The sequence below is a fragment of the Microtus oregoni genome, unplaced genomic scaffold (genome assembly GCF_018167655.1).
Source record: "Microtus oregoni isolate MIOR12 unplaced genomic scaffold, Mior012 000003F_ref0000135, whole genome shotgun sequence".
Lineage (NCBI taxonomy): Eukaryota > Metazoa > Chordata > Mammalia > Rodentia > Cricetidae > Microtus > Microtus oregoni.
Window position 1 is genome coordinate 5992480 of NW_024543062.1, and position 10797 is coordinate 6003276.

Sequence of the window (10797 nt, forward strand, 5' to 3'; positions counted from 1 at the left end):
TCTAATTCCAAGGGATCCAGTGTCCTCTTCTGATCTCCAAGGGTACAAGACATGCACACAATACACAGACATTCATGCAGGCAAAACACTCATAAAATAAGTTTTAAAAAATAGAATCATTGTTTAGTGTATTTTTATATTCCATTCGACTTGATTTGCTGACTTGCCGAGAACTTAGGTCTTTTTGTCTGCAGTTTGTTTGCTGTGTCCACACCAACTTTTGAAATCATTGTAGTGCTGATCTGTAAGGTTACAGCTACAGTGGTCGAGACTTGTCTTCATTACTTTTCTGTTGCTGGGAGGAATCTTCATGGTCAAGGCAACTTATAAACCAAATCTTTAATTTGCTTATTTATAGTTTCCAGGGGTGAGTCTGTGACCATAAAGGCAGGGAGCATAGCAGCACATAGGCAGGTTTGATAGAGCAGTGGCTGAGACATTGCTTCTTAGCCACAAGTTGAAAAAAAGAAAGAAAAAGAGAGACTGAGACTTGTGTGGGTTTTAGAAACCTCAAAGTCCACCCCTAGTGACACACCTCCTCTAACAAGGCACACCTCCTAATCCCTCCCAAACAGTTCCACCAACTGGGAACCAAGTATTCAAATATGTGAGCCTATGGGGCGACTCTCATTCAAACTGACATATTCCTCTAATGGCTTTTGTTTTAAAAGTAACTATAGGCTTTTCTCAAGTATATTTTAGAATTTTCTTTGTCGTGGAGTTTTGTCAGTTTGACTCTAATATGACTCAAAATTATTATTAGTCCATTCTGGTAGGGGTTCTTTAGCATCCTTCTATATCCGAACATAAACATCCTCTCGACATTAAATCCTTACATTCAATCTGTGTGTTGATCCCCCCTCCTTTTTTGGAACACAGTGATGAAATGCTTGCTTTCTCCAGAGTACTGCATGTCCATCAACAGCTTTGCTGTTTTTTTTTAATATTTCTTTCAGTTTAGTAAGCCTGCCTGGGTTATTCCTAAGTTCCCTGAAATTTGTTCTCCTAACTAATGAGCTCTGTAATTTCATCTGTCAGCTTTTATGATTTCATGAATTGAGGCCTTTACTTCCAAAACTTTTGGCTGGTTCTTTTTTGTGATCAATCTCTACTTTTTCCATTTCTCTTAAAGATCAGGAGTCATTGTACCAGGTGGTTTTGTATGTCAACTTGACACAAGCTGTAGAGTCATCAGAGAAAGGAGCCTCAGCTGAGAAAATGACTCCTAGATATCCACCTGTAAGGCATTTTCTGATTTAGTGATCAATGGGGGAGGGCCTAGCCCACGGTGGGTGGTGCCATCCTTGAGCTTCTGGTCCTGAGTTCTTTAAGGTAGTCTGAACCAGCCATGGAAAGCAAGCCAATAAGCAACTCTCCTCCATGGCCTCTGCATCAGTTCCTGCTGCCAGGTTCCTGTCCTGTTTGAGTTCCTGTCCTGACTTCCTTCAGTGATGAACAGCAATGCTGAAGTGTGAACCAAATAAACCCTTTCCTCCCCAACTTGCTTATTGGTCATGATGTTTCTTTGCAGGAATAGAAACCCTAAGACAGGTATTCCATTCCAGTGTCTGGGTTTTTTGTTGTTGTTTTTCTTCACTTTTTCTGTTACTTCCAAGTTTTTCTACATCATTATATTGGGTTATGTGTCATACAATGTAACTCCCCATAAGGTGATATTCCAGTGAGTGAAGACTGCAGTGCAAACCTACTCTAACACAAGTTCCGATCGTTTTGGCAAAGATCCGCGAATGAGACTGTTGTTTTTTGTTCATAAACCTGACTTGGCATTAAGCTTTTATTATTTCTCATTTACAGGGCACTGTTTAGCCAAACCTGAGTTGATCTCCAAGTTGGAACAAGGATTGGTGCCGTGGAGTGGTGCCGAAGTCACAGAGCAGTGCCTACCAGGTGAGTCAGCAAGAAACGCGCTCTTCAGCTGTTGGTCATATTGAGATGTTTCATCAGCTTTCATCAAAGCCAGACCGAAGGGGAGTGAGCTCTTGAATCAGACACTTATTTTATACAATTTCCAAATAAGGGTCTAAATGTTAAACCATTTCCCTGTATGTATTGGTTGAGTTGGGTTTGGTTGTTGTTGAAGTATCCTTGTATCTGCTCAAACTCACTACTGCTGTGTGGAATTTCTCACACAATTTTTTGGTTAAATACTTTTCCTATTTTTTTTTATTTATTTTTTGCAGTGCTAAGGATCAAAACCAAAGCTTTATGCATTCTAGGAAAACACTCTAGCAACTGAGCTCCAGCCCTTCCTCCACCCCTCACTTACCCTTTCCTCCTTTCCAGAGACTAGTTTCTACTAGGCATTTGTTGACATGTTGGGTTTTATTTCAGTGCTTGCTCTTTGATTAGCTTAAGGATTGTTGTCTTTGTAATTGCTTGGATAGCAATGTATCATGAGAGGAAAAGTAAAAGAATGATAGAAGAGTCACAAAAGATTTAAAAAAAAAAGAGGAGAGGAAAAAACATGAGATTCTCTTTTAGGAAAGGCATCAAGTGAACTAACCTCCAGTGAATTACTTACAAACTAAACACTGGATCATGCCTAAACTGACTAGTGTTTTTGTCATCAACATAGGCCAGGGTCATCTGAGGAGAACTTCAAATGAGAAAATGCTTCCATCAGTTTGGCCGGTAGGCAAGCCTGTGGGTCATTTTCTTGAATGATTTGATTGATGTAAGGAGAGCTCCACCTACTGTGTGGGTGCCACTCCTGTGCAGCTGGTCCTGGGTGCTATAATAAAGCCGGTTGAGCAAGCCATGGGGAGCAAGCCAGTAATCAGTGCTCCTCCGTGGTCTCTGCTTCAGTTCCTGCCTCCCGGTCCCTGCCTTGATTTCCTGCCCTGGCTTCCTTCAGTGGTGAAATGAGCAAGATGTTTCAAACAAATAAACCCTTTCCTCCCCAAGTTGCTTTTGTTCATCATGTTTTATCACAGCAACCAAAACCAGCAATCTTAGTTTGTGTAGATATACAAACGTAAAAACAGTGGCCTACAGGATGTTTTAATGTTGCAGTTACTGTTGTAGTTGCCAGTGGAAATTTTAAGAAAACAAGAAAAATTAATCAGAGGCTCAGGAGTAAAGTGGCAGTTAGGTTTTTCTGACTTAGGAATAGGAGACCAGCATGTAACAAAGGAGAGAACATAGTCTGAGGACAGAGTGTGAACCATGTGATTAAGAAGATATTGTGAGTATAGCTGAAAGACAGGAAGCTGAAAGGCAATGCAGAGAATAGGAGCCACTTAAGTCCAACCTCATCTCTTCAGAGAGAAGGGAACCAAAAGCCACCCCCAGCCTGGAGAGTGCAAGGAGCCCCAAATCCAGCAGACCCACATTCCTCCACTCTGGAGTTCTGTAAACATCCCATCCAGTGCTTGCAATGGTTTTTTTCTAACTTTCTGCACTGCAGATTATTATGCAGAAGTCTTTGCATTTCTGTACATTCCTGGGGGTACCATAAAAAGCTGCGGTTCTTGGGGCCTGAAAGTTGGAAATGATTACAAAATAAAGGAAGCGCTGGGCACACTTGCCACGTTTCTATGCAGGAAATGACCACTTTCGAGTTGATGAGCAGGGTTAGGTGCAGAATCACTGAGAAGCATAAACCAGAGTAAAATCAAGGGTAGAGGGTGTCTGCTGGTCTCGCTTTCTCGGTGAGGTATGAGCCTGTACTGAATGGTTTTGTGTCAATTTGTCACATGCTAGAGTCATCAGAGAAGAAGGAGCCTCAGTTGAGGAAATGGCTCCATGAGATCCATCTGTAAGGCATTTTTCTCAATTAGAGGTCAGTGAGGGAGGCCCAAAGCACTGTGGGTGGTGCCATTCCTGGGCTGTTGGTCCTGGGTTTTGAAAGAAGGCAGGCAGGCTGAGCAAGCTGTGAGGAGCAAACTAGTAAGCAGCTCCCTTCTATGGCCTCTAAATCAGCTCCTGCCTCCAGGATCCTGCCTCACTTGAGTCTTCCTTCAGTGATGAACAATGCTGTGGAAATGTCAGCCAAATAAACCCTTTCTTCCCTAACTGGCTTTTTGGTCATGGTGTTTCATTGCAGCTATAGAAACCCTAACTAAGACAGAGCTTCAGTTTCTTCTGGGTTTCTGCAGAGAATAACAGCAAGACTAATAAGCATTGTCAGCAGCCTGCTTCCACAGTCTAAAACGTCAGTCAGACTCAAGTAGGCATCACCTTCCCTCCATGCACAGACTAGTCTCTAGAGCAAGCAGAATGTTGCTTGGCACACACACACACCCAAGTTGGCTGAGGTTAGCAGTGGCTCTTTTCTGCAAACAGAAAAGTTTCTAAACGAAAAGCCACCCTGTCATAACATAACCTTGATGGGCCCAGCCCCCTGCCAGCACCTAATACCAACTGACGTGATAAAGACTCCAGGCACAACCTCAGTATCCACCCCTTGCTGCTAGAGGCAGTGTTAGAACAGACGGAAACCTTCACCAAGCTGGGCGGTGGTCCACACCTTTAATCCCAGCACTCTGGAGACAGAGGCGGGCAGATCTCTGTGAGTTCAAGGCCAACCTGATCTACGAGTGCTAGTTCCAGGACAGGCTCTGAAGTTACACAGAAAAACCTTGTTTTGAAAGGAGGAGGAGGAGGAGGAGGAGGAGGAGGAGGAGGAGGAGGAGGAGGAAGAGGAGGATAATCTTTATTAGTTCCTTCTCTGAATTGTTTTCTTTTTGTTGAGTTATTAGTATTACTGTTCACTTTCATTTTTTAAATTTTATTTCATTTTTACTCCTCCTTGTACCTGTCTCTCCTTTTATGTGTTTTTTATTACTTTGTATGAAATTATTTTGTCTTACATGATCTCTTCTTCCACACACTTTTTTGGGTGGTGGGAAGACAACATTTTATTTTTAAGGCAGGATCTCTCTATTATGTACCTGTGGCTCTCCTAGACTCGCTATATAGATCAGGCTGGCCTTGAACTCACAAAGATGCATCTGCCTCTGCCTCCTGGGTGCTGGTATTAAAGATATGCACCACCATGCCTGGCCTTTTTCTGTCTTTAATTTAACCTCAGTTCTCTCTTTTATTTCTTTCTCTCCCTCCTTCCTTTAGCTCATTTTTTTTATTATTTGTTGACTTTTGTTTTTCAGCTCACAGTCTATTTACCACAATTTATTGCCTGTCGCTACCACAGGCACTGGCAGGGCTGGCAGTTGTCCATATTTATCATGTCTGTATCCAGTTTGTTTGGGTGGTGCTGTTCAGTTTGTGTGTGATCTCCCTAATTGGATTTGCGAGAATCTTACTGTGGATGTTTGCATCTGCGATCATCAGGAAAACTGCCCTATGATTTTCTTGTATCCTTGCCAGATTTGGGTATCAGGACAGTGTCAGTGTCTTTAGTTGGGTGTGGTGTTCCTCTCCTTCATGGAACAGTGTGAGGACAGCGTTGTCAGCTCGTCTTTAAAAGTTTTGGAGAATGCAGCAGGGAATCCATCTGATTCCAAACTTTTCTTGATTGGACTTTCACTACTGTTTTGGTCTTAAAAAAAAATACTAACATTTATGGGCTTTTGACCAGGCTTATTTTACCAGGCATAAAATACTTCTGTAATGTAAGCATCATATACAGGCAAAACAGTTGTTGGCAATCCCCTTACCTATCACTGCCGGTGCTGTACCTGGGGCACATCTCCCCAGTCAGGTCAGTATTGTAACATGCAGGGTCTAGCAATGAGCAAAACCTCTGATGCCTTTCCTCCCCAAGCAGAATAGCACATTCTGGCACTGTATAGCTGTAGCAGGAAGCCATTTACTCTGTTTTTAGTGTTTTAACTATGGTATGTTGTGGAGAGTTTCTTATTTTATTTTATTTTTGTATTGCTTTATAAATAATATCATTCAAAATTTCCACTTCCTCCTTTCCTCCGATTTCCCTCCCACTCCTCCACTCCCTCTCCCCACTCCCCCTCCAGCCCTAAGAAAGGACAGAGTACCCTGCCCTGTGAGAAGTCCAAGGCCCTCCCCGCTCCATCCAGGCCTAGGAAGGTATGCATCCAAACAGACCAGGATCCCAAGAAGCCAGTACATGCAGTAGAGACAAATCCCAGTGCCATTATCATTGGCTTCTCAGTCTGCCCCAACTGTCAGCCACATTCAGAGAGTCCAGTTTGATCTCAGTCCAGCTGGCTTTTCTCTCTCTGTTTACTTGCTGTTCTGTAGGTGTTCTGTACCTGGAGAGGTGTATCTTTTTCTTGCTTTGGGGACATTTTTTATGATGTTATATTTATACTTTTGGTGTGGTATTCTTTTTTTTATGCCCAATAATTCAGAAGTTAGGCATTGTTATGGTGTTGCAAAGCACTCCCATGTTCTGTTCATTTTTAAAAAATTTATCATTGATATTTATTGGGTAATCCAATTCCTCTCCCTCAAACTGTTTTCCACATGATCCATTGTATTGATGAGGCTTTCCACCAAAGTTTTTGTTTTACTTAATGAGTTTTTTTTTAATTTCTAGCATTTGATGAAGTTTGGATTTTCCTCAGAAATTCTGTCTCTCTGTTGAATTCTTTTTTCGTGTCTTAGATTGACTTTCTCATTTCATTCAGCTCTACTTTTATTTTCTTGCAATATATTCTTACCTTCTTTGAGTTGTTTGAACATAGCTACTATCACTCTTTTGAATTATTTTCTTGGAATTTTTCCAGGTCATTCCACTGGGTGGTGACTATGGGGTTAGTAACTGGGAGAGTGCAAGTTGTCATGACTTTCAAGTTATGTTCATTTCTGGGCAGGGACTTGCATCTGAAGGAATGCATTTTTGAGTCTTTCTTTCTTTATGCTCAAATCCCTTTATTTTTCACTAGGAGGTATGTGAACTGTTCAAGAGAGGATTAATTTGTAAGAGGGTTGGGACCTTATTTTCCCTGTGGCTTAGTATTGAGGGCTGAAGGGTCTGTCCTTAGTAGTCTTTAAGACTAGTAACTATAAGAAATGAGATCTTAAGAGGAGCCTGGAATCTTGTAGAAATAGAGGGCCTACTGAGGCCTGGCAGCACAAGAAGTGAGATCTTATAGGAGGCAGGTTTCCTATGGGGTGAAAAGACAAAGCCTACCTGGAGAAACAAAGAAGCAAGATTTCAGAGGCACCTGATGACATATGGGGTATGAAAGTGTGAAGTTTAACTCTCGGGTTTTTGTTTTAACATATGGCAAATTTCACTCTTCTAGTTTAGAATATAGTCACATAACCATTACTACCATAATCAAGATATATTAAAAAGTTTATGCATCCCCAGATACAATTTTAGTAAACGTGACATTATGTAATTTCTCAGATCAGTAGTCAAATTTATGTAATTAGCTGTGAATGTCAAATGCAACTTTTTAATATTGTTCTTAAGAGCATGTATCACTTATTAAATGATCATTTTATTACCATTTTTAGATGTCCATAAATGGAGTGCCCTGACTGAAACAAGACAGCAAGCTCAAGAGAAGTATTTGGGTCAACTTGAAATCATGAAGAGAAATACACCAAATGAAGATATGGTTGAAGTAGAAAAAATATTCAATGCAGACTCAAACTATATTTCAAATGTGAACATGAAAAATGAAGTCGATTATAGAATGTTCCATCAGGAGCTTGTTAATCCATGGCGAGATGTGCCTTTGCCTAGTGAGCCTTCTGAGAGGCAGGGAACAGAAGAAACTCACGATTTGAAAGGAACATGGGACATTCTCTCGTGTCCTGACCATTCCGCTCACCACAGCAAGGAGAAATGTTCAGAGTGTCATTTTCAGTGTTTTGGGCCAGATGATGCCTTCCACACAAAAGCAATATTAACACCTAAGAAGTTTGACGTTCAGGCCACCTGTAGGACGTTCAGTGACTGTGAGAAATCCTTGGATGAGGTAGCACATCCTGCCCAATATATGACTCAGTTAAGAAAGAAAACTTTGGGATGGAATACAGATCATAAAATACACCCAAGCAAGACTGAACTCAGTAACCATGACAACATGCACATGGAAGAGAAAGGTTATAAATGCGATTATGAGAAACCCATGCTTAACGAATCAGACCTTAAGAAACATCAGGAAGCATATGCAGAGAAAGAGCCCCAGGGACACAAGGAAAACACCAAATTCTTCTGTCTGGATGCAGAACTACAAACGGTTGATCAGAAAACGCACACTGAGAAACAAATTTATGAAGGTAAAGTGTCTGAGAAAACCTTTTACCATGAGTCACATCACATCAACCATCAGAGATCACACACTTGTGAGGAACCCTGTGAGTGTGAAGAATATAGGAAAACGATCTGTGATAAGTCAGCCCTCACCCAACATCAGAGACTTTATACAGATGATAAATCCTGTGAGTGCAGAGAATGCAGTCAGGCCTTCTACCCCAATTCCCTACTGTCTCAATATCAGAGAGCTCATACAGATGTACAGCAAAACGAATGCAAGGAATTAATGAAAATTTACTTCTATATATCAAGCCTCACTCAACACCACACTCCCACTCTTAAGAAACCTTACGGATGCAACGACTGTATGAAAACTTTCTCCCATAAGTCTCAACTCACTCGCCATCAGAGAACTCATACAGGGGAGAAGCCCCATGAATGTAAAGAATGCAGGAAAGCTTTCTGCCACAAGTCACACCTTATCCGGCATCAGGGAATCCATGCACCTGAAAAACCCTACGAATGTAAAGAATGTAAGAAAGCTTTCTACCTGAAGGCTCAACTCACTCAACATCAGAGAACTCATACAGGGGAGAAGCCTTATGAGTGTAAAGAATGCCAGAAAGCTTTCTTCCGTAACTCACACCTCACTCAACATCAGAAAATCCATACAGGCGAGAAGCCACACAAATGTAAAGACTGTGGGAATGCTTTTGCCCGTAAGTCACACCTCACTCAACATCAGAAAACCCACACAGGTGAGAGGCCCTACGAGTGTAAAGAATGTGGGAAAACCTTTTCTCGTAAGTCACAAGTGATGCAACATGAGACAACTCATACCGGTGAGAAACCCTATGAATGTAAAGAATGCAAGAAAGCTTTCTATCTTAAAGCATATCTTACTCGACATCAGGTAATTCATAAACCTGAGAAGCCATTTGGATGTAAGAAATGTGGAAAAACTTTCTCACGTAAGTCATACCTCACACGCCATCAGAAGACACACAGAGCTGAGAAACCCAATCTAGGTGAGAAGTATAGGGATGCAAATTATGAAGAACTTTCTTAAACTAGTCAGAATTAAGAGAGGATTTACATAGGTGAGAAGCACCATGCATGTAGGAAAATGTGTTGCTATTACACCTTAGCCAACATCAGAAAACCCATGCCAGTAATCGACCCTATAAATGTAAAAGTATGAGAAGGGATTATACAGTAGTTATGCCTCACTCTCTGTCAGAGAGTACATACAGGTGAGAAGCCATAGGAAATGGTAGGGGTGCTGTGCATAAGTTACACCTCACTATAAGTCAGTGAATTCAGGTAAGTGAAAAACCCTGTGCATATGAATATAAGGTTGTAGTAAAGCTCTAACACACAAAAAGAGATGACATTCAAGCATAAATCCCACCAATGTAAACAATGCAGAAAAGCTTACCATCATAAAGAATCTCACTGTCTGAAAACTTATAGCTGGGATGATGAATTTAATGAATTTAAATGATTCAAACATGAGAAATTTTTTGACAAGTCAGATCTCAGTGTCTGCCAGAAATCTCAACACAGGTGAAGAAAATGTACTAATCTAGGGAAGCTTACAGAGCCCTGGCAAGTAAGGAGTCCTGTGAGTGTAAATAATCCAGAGATGTTTGAAGGAGCACTTTTAATATCAGCTTCTCTGAGTGTTGATGCTTACATTTCACTTGTACTGAGACAAGGCTAGCCTGGACAACAGAGTAATGCACCATGTCCTTTTTAAAAACTAGGTCTCTGTATAAACCAGGCTGGCTTCAAACTCATGGAGATCCACCTGCCTCTGCCTCCCAAGTGTTGGGATTAAAGGTATGTCTCACCATGCCTGGCTTATAATAAAAATATTTTTTATAAAAATGTCCATTCAAATTGTATTAGATCCTCTCCTTATAGGAAATGGGAAACACACCAGTTTAGAACCAATTGAAAGTATTCTCAAAAACGTTTTAGTGGGATTTGAAGTTCAGCTAGCATTGGAATACCATGAAGACAGACACACAGGATGAATATAGGGACTGTGCTGTTGTACCTCACTCACCTCGGCATCAGTGGTTCATGCTAGAAGCCTCCATTCATCATGGTTGTGAAGTTCCACAAAGTCACATATCTACAGGCATTGCAAGGTCCATCTGAATGGCAAGGGTTGAAAAAGGCTGGCATGTGGCCCACTGCCAGAGTGTTTGTCATCTATTACCCATTCTTTCAAATTCATGCAAGTACCCTTCATTGTCAAATATGCTCAAATTAATTGCAGTCAATTGATAATTCTTTCTTTGGTCACATTCAGTAAAATAAATCTTAGTTTTTATTTTTATTTGTTTATCTTTGTATGTATGTGTGTGCAGTGTGTGTATTTCTTGTGGGTGAATGTGGACGTGTATGTGCCACAGCATATGTCTGGAAGTCAGAAGACAACCTTGGATGTTAGACTTTGCCTTCCACTTTGATATGGGATGTGCAGACTAGCTGGCCTGCAAGCTTCTGGAGACCCTCCTATCTCCACCTCTAATCTCACCACGGGAGGATTGAGATTATGGATGTGGGCTACCGAATCCACCTTTACATGGGTTCTGGAATTCAAATTCAGG

General features: G+C 41.2%; 1 protein-coding gene across 2 annotated transcripts in view; it reads left to right on the forward strand.

Annotated features, from left to right (window-relative positions):
* LOC121444866 (zinc finger protein 883-like) overlaps positions 1-10477 on the forward strand; it is a 30616-nt gene extending 20139 nt beyond the window's left edge. For both annotated transcript variants that reach the window (XM_041646794.1, XM_041646801.1), the window contains exons 3-4: positions 1816-1908; positions 7429-10477. In XM_041646794.1, coding sequence (XP_041502728.1) covers positions 1816-1908; positions 7429-9245 — 1910 coding nt within the window. In that variant the 3' untranslated portion in view covers positions 9246-10477. The remainder of the gene's footprint in view (positions 1-1815; positions 1909-7428) is intronic.
* Positions 10478-10797: the final 320 nt, after the last annotated feature.